This window comes from Rhagoletis zephyria, unplaced genomic scaffold, assembly GCF_001687245.7.
Source record: "Rhagoletis zephyria isolate East Lansing unplaced genomic scaffold, Rhagoletis_zephyria_1.1 Rzeph_scaffold_04295, whole genome shotgun sequence".
Classification (NCBI taxonomy): Eukaryota; Metazoa; Arthropoda; class Insecta; order Diptera; family Tephritidae; genus Rhagoletis; species Rhagoletis zephyria.
The window spans coordinates 6,060-22,875 of record NW_016161378.1 but is presented as its reverse complement, the minus strand read 5'-3'; the positions used below and the strand labels follow the sequence as shown (position 1 = coordinate 22,875).

Sequence of the window (16,816 nt, the reverse complement as noted above, 5' to 3'; positions counted from 1 at the left end):
TTTCTGGAATCCGGGTCTTTCATTTAAAAGTTATTTATACAATTTAAGACAATTTTTTTTTGAAAAAAAACAGGAGATCCACCTAAATTTTCCATATAACTTTCAAATGTTCCGGTGCAAATGTAGAAGTTTGTTGAATTTATGTGGCGCTGGTTAGATAAATTGCTAGACTTTTATAAAAAAAAATATAAACATTAAATAAAGGAAAGAAAAGAAAAATAGCCAAAACTAGTCAATTTGTCACTTGGCTTAATCAGCTTATCACAAGGATATAGTTATTTATACATACATATACATATATCTACATAGATGTATAAATTTTCGTTCTTAACAGTAGCAAAAATTCATAACATGGTTTTATAAAACAAATCCGATTATAAAATTTGTATAAATCATTGAGAGGATATATTTTAAGTATATTTATTTAACAGGCCCACTTCTAAATCTTAAGTGGCATTCCAACTTGAGTTCATATACATACATCATTAGTTTCTTATGTCTTTTTTAATTGTTCCATACATAATATGTATGTATATATACACATGCGTATTATGTGCCCTAATATCAGTTTTTGAGACCTTAAGCAGTGACTCAAAATTTTTAAGCGATTATTTCTTGTCTAAATTTGTATTTTATTTACTTTCAGGCGAAGATGAATGATCACCACAGCAATTTGCAAAAAGGTAAGAGTGAAGAAGAAACTTTAAAGATTCAAATTTTTTGATTGTTTTTTGAGGCCAGTGTTAAAATTTCCTATTGGGTCATTGGTAGAGCTTTCCGGCCGGTATATTAAAAAGGCAAACTGTGTTTCCTCTTTCTCCTACGCGTTTCGGCGTACTTCACGCCTTCATCAGGGAGTCTGATTTATTGCAAAAAAAAAACAAAACATAATACACACAACAATTAGACACAGTTACATATGACTGGAAATTATATATACATATACATATACATATCTTTTATATCACAATAGCACTTACATATTAAATTAGTGTAACTATTTACATTACAATAAACGCAAAACATTTAACTAAACACTTTTCTTTTTTTGACGTCACTGTCTTCGCCCTTCTGAGTTGTTACTTTGTATTGCCGTCCGGTACGCACAGTTTATATTGTCAACGTCCTCTTTAATTTTTTAAGCTGCATAACGTCGAGATCCACGTATTATTTTAAGCTCTGGCGCCGCACTTTGGGCAATTATATTTTGAAATTTTTTCCCCAGTGGCCCATAATGCGCCACCGATCTCTCCCACGTCGGCATATTTTATCGTTTCTTATTATCATTCCTATAAATGTAATTTTAAGTAGCATTATATTTTAGTGGTTGGAGTCTACATTGATATAACCCAGTGATTTCCAAAGTGGTCCTCGTGGGCCCTCAGGGCATTTTTTTATTTAATATATAAATGTTTTTGAATTTTTTAATTTTAATTTTTCCATTGTAATTTTTTATTGTATTTTAAAAAGAAAAAAAAAATCTCACTTATTTTTTTATGGTATTTAAGTATTTGGGTTTTTGTATATAAAATTAATTCTACGATGTGTAATTTATATTTGAATTGAAATAATTGAGTTACGTTACTTCCATCCAACTTCACCTCCAACCGGACTCGAAAACGCGATCTCAGAACCAGAAGCAGTAGTCTTCACGCGCCGTCACAGTCAACAATTGCCAGCAATTCAATTAACTTTGTGTTAGCAGCACTGACAAAATTCAAAATTATTTAAGGAAATTATTACCTTCTGATATTTATTTAGTAAATTTACTTCCTCAAATTAATGACGCACTGTTTTGAGCATGAACCTGAATTAAGGAAAAACATCTAAAATTGAGTTAATTTTTCGTAATATTAACAAAAAAAAACGAAACTACAAAATTAGGAAACTGGTCCTGGTTTTAACGAAACGCTCTTTTCTGAGTGTAGGGACAGTTTGTTTAAAGTCTGCCTCCATATAGTCGAAACACTGTGCGACGCAGTCAAAGACAATGACCGAAAAAAAATAATATAAAAATATAGATAAAGATTAACATTGGGATTAAGGAAAAGATTTAGACGAAGATCAAAAAAACGTGAAGATGGGGATGGAGGTGTATATAAAAATTGAGTGCAAGATGCAGAAGAAGATGTAAATGCAGATGAAGGTGCAGGTGAAGATGAAGATGATGACGAAGATGAAAATAACGATGAAGATGAGGAGGATGATGACGATGACGATGAAGATCAAATTCAAGATTATGTAGATCAAAGTTAAAGTTAAAGACGGAAGATGAAGATGAGAAGGAAGATAATGAAAAAGACAGAAATGAAGATAGAGATACAGAGGAAGATGAAAGTGAAAGTGAAGATGGGAACGCAGATAATGAAGAAAACGATGGTTAATATGAAAAAGAAGATGAACGAAACGAAAACGAAGATTTCATAAAAATCATATTGAAAATTTTCTTTCTGAAATTTTTTTCTATGAAGACACACTTTTAATTTTGTTTTCGTAGTCTTTTAAATTTCATGTTTTTTAATCAAATTCAGTGGAGATGAATTCAGATATAAATTAAAAGAATCTGTGTTAATTTTGTTTATAGTATTTAACATACATAAGTATGTATTTATGTAGGTACAAAAAAAAAATACAAGCACGAATTAGCCACATGACTCAATATGCATTGGTAAACAAAATGTTGCATGCCACTGCAATGAAATAGATTGCAAGTAAGCACCAAACAAAACGCGACGGCGTGGCTGGTGGCGAGTTGCGGGCCAACCATGTAATCTGATTACAATATCAATACGATAAGCATCAATGTGACGGCGCTACGCACACTCCCACGCCGCAACGACAATAAAAACAACAATAGAATTTTAAGAATAACAAAAAAAAAAAACGTACGAAAATCAAGCAACGATATTAGCCTTTAAAATAATGTAAGCAATTAACAAAACCAACAACTACAACTACAACTACAACTACAACTACAACTACAACAATGACAATATTGTAATCGAGTGACAGCAACACCAGAGCGCAATGTTGTAACATCAAAATGTTGCAACTTCTTGCTGCGACTTGGCTGACCTTTACTAAGATTGCACTGAACGGCTACGAGTTTTCAATAAAACCGAAAACGTAAGCAAAAAGATGGGCTCAACACAAAGTTGAGTAGGTATATACATACTTACAAATAAACCTAAGCGCCAGCATGCAGTTCGCAGTAAACATGTGGTTGCTTTTATTTTATGGTTGTATAGCGAACATGAGCTGCAACAAGCCGCTTTACAAGATGTTTACATAAATTCCTGAAATGCAAACAACTTGCAACATGCAATGGGCGCCCCCAACAGCAGCAGGAGAACAACAACAAAACAGCTAATGACATGCTTGCAATGACAGCAGCCACACAACAACAACCACAACAACGACAAGAGCAAGCAGAATAAAGTGCCAATATCGATTGAACCAGCAGCGATCGGTCAGCGATAATGTCAACGCCAAAACAGTAGCTACTACTTAGTATGTACCCCGGACTCGTACTCTAAACCGCAACGGCATTAACAAAAGCAACAGCAACAGCAACAGCAACAGCAATAACAGCCACAACGTAGGTAGAATCAGTGGCGCTTGGTGGCGGCGCGCGCGATAAGCATCGTCGACGCTGATCGCGATTTTGGTGATCAACATCGCCAGCCAATTTTTATTATAATTTGATGCAGTTGCTGGTGTTGTTGTGTTGGTGGTTTCCACCAACTTCGATTTTTACCCTGTGGGTTGTTTTTCATGCAGTTTTTTTTTGGTCTTGCTCTTTGGATTTCTATTTTTTTTTTTTGATTTTTCTGCTTTCTACAATGTTGCACCGTTGTATTATTGCTGGCTAGTAAGTAAGTAAGTAGTTTTTGTTGTACCAGCTGTTCATCTATTTTGACTAAATTAACATGCGCCGCCACCATGTGTTACTTCTGAGAGTTCATCCTTTCGTTAGTTGGTAAAATTAAACTCCTTACCTTTACACTGTACGCCAATAAATATGCGAGAGCGTATAGGGTGTTCCAAAAGCAAGTTATGTTTTTTTTTTTACTGATAAAACTTTGAGACAGTAACGGCAATAAGTAGTTTCGGAATTGTTTCAAAGAAGTAACTAAAGCAGGCCTCGTTAGCAAATATGTACTTTGGTGGACTGGCAGCTTTATCGCTCTTACACATGTGTTCTTTGTAAACATACCGCAGTGGTAATGATAGCTTTAGTGGAAATTAACTTAAAAAGACCAATACCAAGGGCAATAATGAAAGGATACCCCAATCTGCTTCTCGATAATGGCAGTTACAGAGAAGGTGGAGAACTGTCTCATCCTCCTCCTCATAGTTCTTGAAATTTCTACAGCATCTTTGGTAAGGCACTCCGAGCTGTTTCCGCGTATTTACCTATAAGGCAGTGGCCTGCTAGGGCAACAATTGTGTGAAATATATCCTCTCTCTTTAGAGATTATAAGCTTCGAGACTTTTTACGATCCCATCTAGGCCAAGTTTGCCTAGAAATTCATAAGGTTGTAGTTTGCGTCCATCTCTCGATCGCGCTATCATAGATAAATTCTCTTAAAATCAACTTGCAAGAGGCGAAGGGGATACCAATGGCATCTTTGCCCGGAAGAATCCGCGTACCCTCTCGCAAAGTCATCCGCCATACAGTTACCTTCTATGTACTTATAACCGGACCCCCAAATTATTTAATTGTGACGGAACTCACAGCTTTCATTGCTGCCTGACTGTCGCTAAAGATGAACCTTTTAAATCGGTACGAAGGTCGTTTATAGCCTCCATCAGAGCTGAGACCTTAGCCTGGAAGACAATACAGTAGTCCGGTAGTCGAAATGATCAGTTCCAGATCAGTTATCTCTCTAGAATGAATCCTAAGAATTTTGCTTTATTCCTAAAGCTGAAGAGTCGCCCTTTTAGTACAAGTGGAGTCAGTAGTTTGTATCTTCTCGTAAAGAGAACAAGTTCCACTTTCTCCCAATTGTTGGACATGGCGTTGTACGTTGGTCGACTTCTACTCTCTGTCTGTATGTTTGTGTTTTTAAATACTTATGTGTACACAAAAACATTTCCGGACTTGTTCAGGGCTATTTCAGGCACATTCAGGGTCAGTTCTGGACCGTTTTGGAACTTGTTCAAGACCACTACGGGACTAGTTCACGACTAACGAAGGTCCATTACGAGACAAACTTAGGACCCTTTCAAGACTAGCTATGGGCTATGCTAGCACAAGTTTCGGAATAGTTCGGGATCGTTTTGGGACTAACAAGGGACAATTTCGGGAAAGTTTCAAGACTGGTTCGAGATCATTTCGTGACAAGTTCGCGACGTTTTTGAACGGTTCGACGCCTGTTGAGACCTATTTTCAGATCATTTTGTGACGAGTTCGAGATCGTTTTGGGGCAAATTCACGACTTTTTCAGAGCCACTTCAGGACAATTTTGGCACTAGGGGGATCCAATTTTCGTAGAAGTATTTCTCCTCGCATATGGAGTATACATTTTTAATTTCAACTGAATTGGGCAATAGTTACGTACTTTCTGAATATCCTGGGTTGAGCTCAACCTAGCGAATTACTCGTTCATTGTTAGTTCTTTAGAATCTAATTAATAACTATAAAAATTCCTTATATCTCTCATCATCTCTTTTTTTTCTACACCAGGTCATTTCCTCGACGACAGTCGCCTCATAGATCATCACAATGCCGTGACGCCGCAGGCTAATCATAGCGCCAGCATGGCGACAGCGGCTAGCATTTATGGACCCAGTAGTACACTGCGCACCGTTGCCACATCGAATAGTAGTTCGCCGGCCGGAGGAGGAGGCAATACTGGTGGTGGCAGCAGTGGCGGTTTAGTAAGTGGTGCTGGCGGTCTAGGCTTAATCGGCGCAGGCAATGGCAGTCTGGGTGGGAGTGGCGGTATTGGTAGCGGCGGTTTGGTTGGGCTTGGTGGCGCGAGTATTGGCGGAGTGCCACATCATGCGACGTCAGCTAGCAATCATATGGCGCATCATCACAGCGCATCAGCGGCGGCGGCTTTATTGGTTGTACCACAACCGATTAACGCGAGTAAAATGAGCGCAGCAATGGCAGGTGGCGGTGCTGGCGGAACGGGCAGAAAGTATCAATGCAAGATGTGTCCACAGGTGAGTGTAAAATTTGAGAAATTGTGATAAATATTATACTAAAGCTGGCATGCAAGCAGAATACATATGTACCTGCATATGTAGGTAGGTACTGGAAGATAAAATACATCTGCTTCGAGAAACACCTGAGCCAAAAATTTGCTTCCTTTATTATAAAATTTTTATTTCATACGAAAAGAGGAAAAAATGCATATTTAAGTATGTTTACGTGGATACTCGTAAGGGGTAAGACGAAGGGAAATTTTCTGTGGTAATATCATAGATTTTGCTAATTTGAGCTTCAATATAATATTTTTTATGTTTTCTACCAATCATTTAACGATTCGAATGTGATCGATACCTAATTTCGAACGAACATTGTGACATCCTTATGTAAAGAAATATTCGTATCTATGACTTGAAAATTCATACGAATTATCATTTATACTTATCGGAGACCGGGAACGCCTTCCAGTTTTGGTTTAGTTCTGCATGGGGCCGCAATGTAATGTCAAGAACTTTCCCACAAACGANATTTGAGCTTCAATATAATATTTTTTATGTTTTCTACCAATCATTTAACGGTTCGAATGTGATCGATACCTAATTTCGAACGAGCATTGTGACATCCTTATGTAAAGAAATATTCGTATCTATGACTTGAAAATTCATACGAATTATCATTTATACTTATCGGAGACCGGGAACGCGTTCCAGTTTTGGTTTAGTTCCGCATGGGGCCGCAATGTAATGTCAATAACTTTCCCACAAACGGACCAAACGGGAACAAAAGTATTGAGAGCAGTTTGAACGGCAAGAAAAAATGAGAACAAAAGGTTTGAGAACGTTTCCGTAAAGAACAAAAGCGAACAAACAAAAGCGCGGGGAGTCCGCTTGTTGAGATAAAAACTTGTGAGAACCACGATTGTTAATTATAAGCCAGAGGAACCCTGGATTATTTGTGCAAGAAAAGTTCGTGTCTTAATCTTTCGTTGACTTTATTCGCNCCGTAAAGAACAAAAGCGAACAAACAAAAGCGCGGGGAGTCCGCTTGTTGGGATAAAAACTTGAAGAATTGAGAACCACGATTGTTAATTATAAGCCAGAGGAAGCCTGGATTATTTGTGCAAGAAAAGTTCGTGTCTTAATCTTTCGTTGACTTTATTCGGATAATTATCTTTCAGTTCGGTTTTGATTAATTATAATATTAATTTCAGAATGTTGTACGAAAATTTTATTCTCGCTTCCCATCTTCGCGAGTAGTTCAAAGAAGATTGGTTCCCGTTTCGTTCTGTTTCAGAAAGTTTCTGAGGCTTTAGTTCGTAAACTGCTATTCGAGTGAAAGTTCCTTAGACTTTTGTTACCGTTCAGTTCTATCCCAAAACGTTACGGAGACTTTTGTTCCCATTGTGTTTTCTTAGAAATGTTCCCGAGAGTATTGTTCGCATTTTGTTATCTTGTATTGGTTATTTTCATACATACCTGGCGTCAAAATTATAAAATGAAAATTCGAAAAAATTTCAAAATTATGCCAAAGCTTTTAGATAGACTCCTTAGAAAGATTTCGAGTTAGCAGTTTTGTAGACTATTCACCTTTCTAATTAGACTTCTTAACCAGTTTTTGGATAAGCAGTTTTGTAAGCCCATTCAATTGAATTTAATGAAGTAACTAGGCCTTATCTCTGATTTTTTCTGTTCCATATAAAAAAAATCGTCAAACATCCTTTTTATGCAAGAAAATGTACAACACCATCAGCAAAAAAAAAATCCGAAAGTCAAAGATACGTCCTAGCTACTTCAAACTTCCGCTTTATTATAGTAAGACTAAATGGGCTACATACCCAAAATCTTTTCAAGAAATCTAATTAAAAAAACTAGAAAGTTCCTGCATTTTTTTACAAAAATTTTATGAATTTTTTTTCTAGCTATGCACAAAGGTTAAAAATTAGATTATACGATTTTAGCTAAAAAAAAATAAACTATCATTTTTTTTAAATAACTAAAATTAAATTTAAAAAAATAAATGCTTAAAACTCTTCAGTATGTTGCTGCGTTTATAATTTTGACACGGGGTGTATATTTTACTTGCACAGTTATTTGTATGGCGTGGGAGCGTATCTTCTTTTTTTTTAATATTAGCGCCTTCGTATGTAATTGATATTAAATACAACAACAATATGAGAATGATGTACGCACACAATTAAGTAATGAATCAAGTCAAGCTGAAGGAATGTTGTGCCCTACGTACATACTCACTTTCTTAGCGCCGGCATGTATGTATGTATATTTATCCCTTACACTTCGTTAAGCACCATTCAGCTGGATGTCAATTTGCAACTCTAAGGTATTTACTTGTGAACTGTTGCACCTGCACGCGGCTGGAACAATACGTGCGGAAATCATACAAACATACTTACATGTGACATAGCTTTTATTTACATACATATGTACATATTTCTATGCCACCTGCCACGTAACGGAATTTACTCAAGCATATACTCTTCAACCTTTCGAGTATTTCTTATTAACTTACGTACTCATATTTCTTAATTTAAGTTGAAAAAAGGGCAGGGTGCCATATATGTATAATCGTCACAAAAAAGGCAACCCCGAAAGTCACTATCTGATTTTAAATAGTACAGGACATGAACCGTGAAGATGAAGAACTGTCTCTGCATGTTTTTTCGATCTTACTAATGTAGAGATCAATCGGGCCATTCTTTCTTTCTATGTATGTATGTATGTACCTTTCATCTGTTAAAGCACTGAAAAAAACTTCCGAGCTTAGCTTGGAAGTTGTAAAGCTCATATCGGTGAATGAGGTCAGGGGTGTTTGGTTTATTAATCCTCTGCCGAGATCGATGACTTTCCAGCACAAATAAAAACTCTCTTTCTTTACAGACTTTTTGGCTTCCGAGCTCTTTTATAGCGTTCATAACGTTTGGAACCTAAGCCTTAACATCACTACGGTAGTCTGGCCAATGAAATGATCCCCCAACTTTGTCCATAAACTATTCGAACTATTTGCAGATATTTCAAAAGCCCTGTCCTGTGAGCGCATTGGTCTGGTCGATATTGAAGAAAACCCAATTGTTTTCAGAAAACAAATGTGCCAGTGTCCTTCCTCTCTTAAACGAATTGTTGTTGATGTAACAGCATACAAATTTTCATTTTTGTAGTTGGTGTTCCGACAGGGTAGGAGTATGATGTATTGTGAAACGATTTTTCGTCATCCCTTGTCAAATTTAGTTTCAGCGTTTTGCAATCTTCAGTGTGATTTTTCGTTCTGCCAAACCAAATTTGACAAGTGATAACGGCAAATCATCAATNTTCGTCATCCCTTGTCAAATTTAGTTTCAGCGTTTTGCAATCTTCAGTGTAATTTTTCGTTCTGCCAAACCAAATTTGACAAGTGATAACGGCAAATCAGCATGCGAATTCAATTCTGCTGCACGAATAACAGAGCTAACGCTAAACTTTGCTCTCCATTCAGCTAACATTTCTTCCAGAGTGACGCTTAAAAATTTGACAAGGCAGATAACACCGTTGAGTTTCAAAAAGTTGCGAGATTATGCTCCCCTAGGGTGTGCTTCTTGCTAGGTTACTTGAAACCTGGTTTTCACCTATTTACGTCGTTATCGTATAAACTCCACGCGAAAATTATCCCTTTCCAGCTACCTTTCCTTCTGTAAAACCGGGATTACATCCCGTATGAACATCAGTGCTCTGAAGTTGAAACAGAAAATAAAAACTGTCTATTTTTAAAACTTTTACAGACAACTTCCAAATCGATTTATTTCCCTACTGAGTATGGCGGCTGGAAACACCGGATAATAGTTGGAGTTGCTGGATTATAGGATTAGAAGTAAATGTGTAACACCTTTTGTGTCATTGCCCTGTGGCCTTCTTNAAAATAAAAACTGTCTATTTTTAAAACTTTTACAGACAACTTCCAAATCGGATAATAGTTGGAGTTGCTGGATTATAGGATTAGAAGTAAATGTGTAACACCTTTTGTATCATTGCCCTGTGGCCTTCCACAGCCTTTGGAGTTTTGAATCCAGCTTAGAGGTTTTGAGTGGGGTGAACGTTGTATTTGAGTTCAACTCCGAACTTCCTTCATTTTTATCAGCGTCTGTGAAAATTTACCGTGCAAGTTCCATACAATAAAGTAGAGTGATTACGGCCGGGATAGGACTCCCCCTTTGATTTATTCACCAGACCAAATGCAGAAGGGGAGATATGCCTCCCGAAAAGGATCGAACAGAAGCGGACCCAAGGCCGCAAGAGAAGCCATTGCCAATTTGCTAAAATACTCGACCGGAGCAGCAGAGACGGCGGCGTTTCCATGGAGGAATGGCAGCGATTAACCCCGGTTATAGCGGCGGTTTTATTGAAGGTGATAAAGGAAAAGCCCGGTCCCTCTCCAAGGTTAGAGAGTGCGGGGCTGCCAACGTCATTTTCTGCCCTGACGTCCTCTTTCATTCGATACCAAATTTGTTGATTTGGATAGGCGGTTTGTTTATTATTAGGAAAGGACTTTTGTTTCGGACTTAAAAAATATTTGACCAAGTTTAACAATTATTACTGGAATAAAAAAATAAAAGTCCGGGTTGACCGATTATTTTATTTCAAATAAAATAAAAGTTGAAAGATAACTTTTTTCCAATGACATTTATTATAAAAGTTATAAAAGTCCGGGTCCCTGGTAATAAGTGAACTGAATCGACACAGTATGGATTCATTTCGTTTATTTTCGAACAGTGAAATACTCTGAATTTGAGAACATACTATCAGAAAAAGAGTTGCCATCTCACAAGTTTTTTTTTTATACATTTTTTAGCAACTCTAACACTCTTTTTAAAACTAAAAGGATGAAAATTCAACTTTATTCCTCTAAATTGGAATTTTTGACCATAGTGCGCTGGTAATGAAACATTTATTTTAAGATTAAAACCAATAATAGTATCCTTGATTGTTATATGTTGCATATTCTGAAAAATAAATAAAATTTTAAATTACTTAAATTAAATAAACAAATAAAATTGATTCAAATAAAACTGACTTCAAACCTTACAACTTACCACACTTGGGCAAATCATCACTCCAACCACCTGAAGTACAACTTATACGTGATGCGCCTTGCAGCCTAAAACCCTTCGTACATTCAAAATCTATATACGAATCTACTTTCACCATGCTTTCCTTATAGCTTTTCGTGATTTTAAGCCACCCATTTTGATTGGGTCGCAAATAATGGCATATCAATGGATTTTCGCACTCGAGTAAAATATCGGGATCACACCCCAAAACTGAGAGTGCAGGTCATTAGAGAGAGACAGAAAACAGATTTCACAATTAGATACACAATCAAATAATACACATATACATATGTATATACATAGGTATTTATGTGTATGTAAAAAACTCACTGCATTTAGGCAAATCTAAAGTTGTTTCATGCCTCCAACCTGAAGCGGTACAATCCGTCTGTTGTGCTCCCTTCAACGTATAACCCTCCGAGCAGAAATAACCGACTTGAGTATCTCGCTGATAAGAGTAAGTTGCATAATCAGTAGGCAAAGGATAAAACTTTGAGAGTTCATTCGGATAATTAACGAAACATTGCAGCGGATAATCACATTTGGGTAAATGCTTTCCCCGACAGGGTAGCACTGTTTGGGGAAAAAATTTTCAAGTGACACAACTACAAAATGAAATGCAAATCAATTTAATAAGTAACTACCGCATTTTGGCATTGCATTGTTCCAACCATTTTCGAGACAAGTCAGACTTTGCATGCCTTCCAGCTTGTAGCCATGTGGGCAACTTAGTTGAACTCGAGAGTTGAGGGGCATTCGCATCTCCTTGCTGCCGCCTTTAATTTCTACAAAATCGTGCATTACTGTATCAAATGTTTTGCATATCACTCCATTACCGCATTCGCNTCTCCTTGCTGCCGCCTTTAATTTCTACAAAATCGTGCATTACTGTATCAAATGTTTTGCATATCACTCCATTACCGCATTCGCGTAAAATACTGCCATTGCAGAATTTTGGTATTTTCACTTAAAAAAAAAAATAAAAGAAGAGAAGAGAAATATTAAAATTTATAGTGGAACAATATGGGTGCTCTTTNCGTAAAATACTGCCATTGCAGAATTTTGGTATTTTCACTTAAAAAAAAAATAAAAGAAGAGAAGAGAAATACTCAAATTTATAGTGGAACAATATGGGTGCTCTTACGAAAATGCCACCTACCGCACTTGGGCATTTCATGACTCCATCCATTGGAGGTGCAACTTATTTGCTTGACGCCTTCCAGCTGGTAGCCCTCAGTGCAATTAAAAGCAAAATATGTGTCGGCGGTAATTTGATCAACTGCTGCAGCACTGCCAAATAAGGGTAGCCAGAGCTTGTTTTTTTCATCGAAAATTTTGCAATTAAGCGGATCCATGCATGCGTTTAATAAGCTTTTATCACAAACTCGAACTGTTCGAAATGAGAATACGAAAGTGTTAGGAGTACTCAACTTGCAGAAGTAGTGATTAGGGATGGAAAAGTCGAGTTTTATATAACATGGGAGATATAGAGGTTTGGTTCAATATGCAGAAACGTTTTTTGTAAACCTGTGTTAATGATAAAGTATTATCTTTTTAAATTAATTTTCAAAAAGTCAATTTAAGTCATAAAGTCGAGGTGATTAATCGACTTTAAGAATCGAAAACCTGGAAGTCGTTTCTGAAACNTAGAGGTTTGGTTCAATATGCAGAAACGTTTTTTGTAAACCTGTGTTAATGATAAAGTATTATTTTTTGAATTACTAAACAAAATGGTTTTATGTTCATGACCTAGTAAAGGTAGGAACAAATTATTATTTTTTTTTTGGAAATTTTCAAAAAGTCCATTTAAGTCATAAAGTCGAGGTGATTAATCGACTTTAAGAAACGAAAACCTGGAAGTCGTTTCTGAAAACAAGAATCGATTCTGCGCGCAACTTTTCCATCCCTACTTGTAATTTGAATCACAACTCACGGCATTTAGGCGCAACATTGTCCCAGCCATTGAAATTGCATGTCGAACGATTCTCCCCCACAAGCTTGTAGCCATAATCACAACTGAATGCGATATGAGAGTTTTCTCTAAAAAGATTATTCCAGTAATTTTCTTCGGGTGGCACATTGACGCCCATGTATGAGTTGTATATCGCACAGTTGAGTGGTCGCTGGCAGCCGCCCAACTTTGAGACGTAGCAGTAATTTACTAAAAGATAAGCGAGTTATTTCAAAAGCTTTATTTTGTGTGTGTTTTTTTTTTGTGATATAAAAGTTATCGATATCGTTCCATGAAGTTATTGTTATAGTTACTGATATCCAAATCATTGGACCAATTACCTAAAACCTCTGTCGACAACAAAGCTACATACAGTGAAACCCGCTTAAGAAATAAAAGTCGATGTGTTCATCAATAATATTAACTATCAATATACGTATGTGTATAACAATACATAATTAACAGTCTTTGTTGACATTTTTTACATTCGATATTACTATCGATATAAAAATCGATTGCTATTGAAATATATCGATGCTAATCTAATTGCTAATATTTTTGAAATACTGGAAAGAGTATATTTTTCTATTTGTAGCGATATCGCTACCGATATATCTTTATTTCGTTGTCGCGATTTAATCTATACTTTTTTTCTGTATCTATTGGCATTGCTATCAATTATGAACCGTTCTCATGTCGTTATTTTCCTAGCCATGATAGTTTTTTTGTCATAGTTAACGATTTATTTCGATCTAGTTACCGATAATATCAGCTATTGGTATATGCATGTCGATATTATTCTCGATTCGTATCGGTTTAGCAACCAATCTAATTCGATATGTTATCTTTTGATACTAATATCGTTTTTAAATCTGTTATCGGTATCTATACTCGATAAATATTTTTGTCACAATTATCATTATATTTCGTTATTATTATCAATATAATTGGCTATGAATATCATAGTATAATTATATAAATATCGTTATCGATAACTATCGATTTCGTTGCCGCAGTGCCTTTGGAGAGAATCTGGTGTAGGAAGGATGGTAGCACCAACAGTTATAAGAAAGTTTTTTGGACCCTGTATACACCGGAGGAATGCCTGAACTTGGTTGAAACGCCATCTACACGGAGCTTCTGCTTTTTGCAAGGAGATAAAAAAATCCCCATTTTTTAGCTTTCCTTAATTACGGTTTCTGCTTATATTTACTACATATCGGACTGGTGAGATACCTGGATTTAATTCATAAAACAATTCTTCCTAGAAGCCGAACATTACAGACAGCGTGAATAATGCCATATTTTGTTGGAGAGAGGCCATGGACAAGTGCTGGGTCCTCTCTATGATACTATAACTAAACCAACGTTCATATTATTCCAGCAGCATCTACGCTAAGGAACGTGGGCTTTGAGTTACTTCGAGCTTTGGGCACTCCGGAATCCAAAAAGCTTCGAGTTCATTCCGGCTCGAAATGATTAGTTCTCGGGAAGGACTAAGCGGGGTGTAGTATGTGAAACTTTGGCCCTGTTAACTTATTCGCGGATAATCGAAGGCCGGCGAAAAAGTGGGTGGAGGTGCCTTCTGTGAGGAACTCTCCATTATAAGCAAGCCAGGATCACTGAAGTTTATTCCGAACAGAGGGTTTTAGAAGACTGGTATGCATATAACAAGCCAGGCTAAAATCAGAACCATTAGCTATTTGAAGATAAGTTGCACGCATTCCCTTTCGTTTGCATCATTGTGTGCCTGGCTGAAATGATACTGAGTTAACAAGACAATAAACTCTTGAGGTATTGTCACGCGCAAAGAACCGGAGGAGTTTCACGTGGCCACATCCGCTACTCCGCTGTCTGAATTTTCTATCATATATCTTAACCTTACCTAATCTTTCAGGGAATATGTATACAATATCACTCCAGTGTTGAAAGCATCACAAATTCGCTTGAATAAAACTACAGATTTCGACCTACCAATCGATAACCTATCTTGTAATTTTTATCTCTGCCATTTACTTACTGCAATTAGGCAATGGCTTTGACCAGCCAACATCCGTACAAATTCTGCTCACAGCACCTTCCAAGTAGCCTGCACCGCAATAAAAATCAAGTTGAGAATGTAATTTGATCTTCTGCTCATTAAAACTTTCAGTAATTAAAACTGCCGAGTTCATATTCGGTTTCTTGTAGCGACATTTGAGGCGTGACTTGCACTTGGATAGAAAGTCCACTTCACATACGGGTGCTGTTGGAATAAGAAAACTCAGAAATGGTAGACCATAAGTAAATGTTTATGAAAAGAAAATTTACTACAAATTGGTTTGGCATGGCTCCATCCGCCAACTGTGCAAGTTATATATTCCATACCTACTAACTCGAAGCCTTTGTCACAACCAAACGAGATACGTGTATTCACTTCAATAGGCAGCCGCCCACTACCGTTGCTTAGAAGTGAAGAATGATTTGAGTTTGGTAGCCAAATTTTGCAAATAAGTGGATGACTGCAATCTCGAAGAGTACAGTTAATTTTCTGCCTCTCTGGTGGACTAGACAGAGTCTTCATTCCAGTATATGGGGTTGTTGTTAGTGGTATCGCGTTGTGCTTTGGTGCATGAGTCGTTGTAGTTTGAGAACTACTGTCTGGTTTGTTGCTATTTTTTGTTTCAAATGTTTTGCTATTTTCGTTCGACGACGACGTGGTTTGCACTTCACCACCGATCTGCGTTTGATTTCGTGATGGTGCTAAGGAATTTGCGTCCAAAGGACTAGACTTGGATTTCTTCTTTTCTCTATCATCCTCTCTTTCAGCTGATGCCGCAGGCATTCGCTTAGGAAGGCTTGCGTGCTGAGCTGTTTCTTTGCTACTTGGTGTCTTATCAAAATCATGCGCTTGTCTTTCAACACTTGTCGAACTTAGAGTTCGTGCAGTGTTCGCTTGGTTTATACTCGCTCCGTCCTTGGGATGATTAAAACCATTTTGAGTTTTATTTGAATTTATGTTTGTGCTAGAAGTAGTCTCCTTGTTTGTTTCAAAATCTACATTGCCTCCATTGATTGGAGTGTCGATAGTATCGTGATTGCCCTCCTTGGCTTCGATCGGATTTTCAAGTATAGGCGCATTAGTAGTCGTAGTCGTATTTGCGTTCTCTGCTGAAGGTTTTGTAGTTTTAATTGTTGTGGTTATAAATATTTCATTTGTTAATATCGGCGTTGTTGCTACAGTTCTGTTCGCTTTTGTTGTATCTCGATCCATTGGACAAAGTTCTGAGTACTCATCAGTCCCATCCCAGCACTCCACTGTTCCATTGCACTTAGCCTCCACCTGTATACATGCGCNGATATTTTACTCAAAAACCTAAAAGAGTCATAGGATATTGGCTCCTTTCCAGAGGAATTTAGTGCTTAAGGTCTAGCAAGAGCCTGCCTGCATGGCAACGTAGCAGAAAAAATGTTGTATACAAACTTTTCTTCCCTTGCACCACGCGAAGAAACTATTTTGGAGTATTCATACCTTGGTTGGGTTTGAATCCTACTAATATTACACTGTGCGACAAAATCAAAAAAAAACTTCGAAATACATGAAGCGAAAAATATACTCACGAAACTGTGG

General features: G+C 37.0%; 2 protein-coding genes across 2 annotated transcripts in view; one reads left to right on the top strand and one right to left on the bottom strand.

Annotated features, from left to right (window-relative positions):
• The window catches only part of LOC108370524 (zinc finger protein rotund-like), a gene marked incomplete at its 3' end in the record, with an annotated part of 49,853 nt that overhangs the window by 26,981 nt on the left and 6,056 nt on the right, over window positions 1-16,816 (top strand). Inside the window, exons 4-5 of the mRNA XM_017625855.1 lie at window positions 647-683; window positions 5,690-6,174. Coding sequence (XP_017481344.1) covers window positions 647-683; window positions 5,690-6,174 — 522 coding nt within the window. The remainder of the gene's footprint in view (window positions 1-646; window positions 684-5,689; window positions 6,175-16,816) is intronic.
• On the bottom strand, window positions 10,863-16,520 carry LOC108370525 (sushi, von Willebrand factor type A, EGF and pentraxin domain-containing protein 1-like). Its single transcript, XM_017625856.1, has 9 exons — window positions 15,517-16,520; window positions 15,227-15,451; window positions 13,189-13,416; window positions 12,415-12,645; window positions 12,294-12,329; window positions 11,900-12,100; window positions 11,586-11,828; window positions 11,238-11,465; window positions 10,863-11,147 (listed from the first exon to the last, which is right to left on the bottom strand). The coding sequence occupies exons 1-9, from the start codon at window positions 16,457-16,459 to the stop codon at window positions 11,104-11,106; spliced, it is 2,379 nt and encodes a 792-aa protein (XP_017481345.1). The 5' UTR covers window positions 16,460-16,520; the 3' UTR covers window positions 10,863-11,103.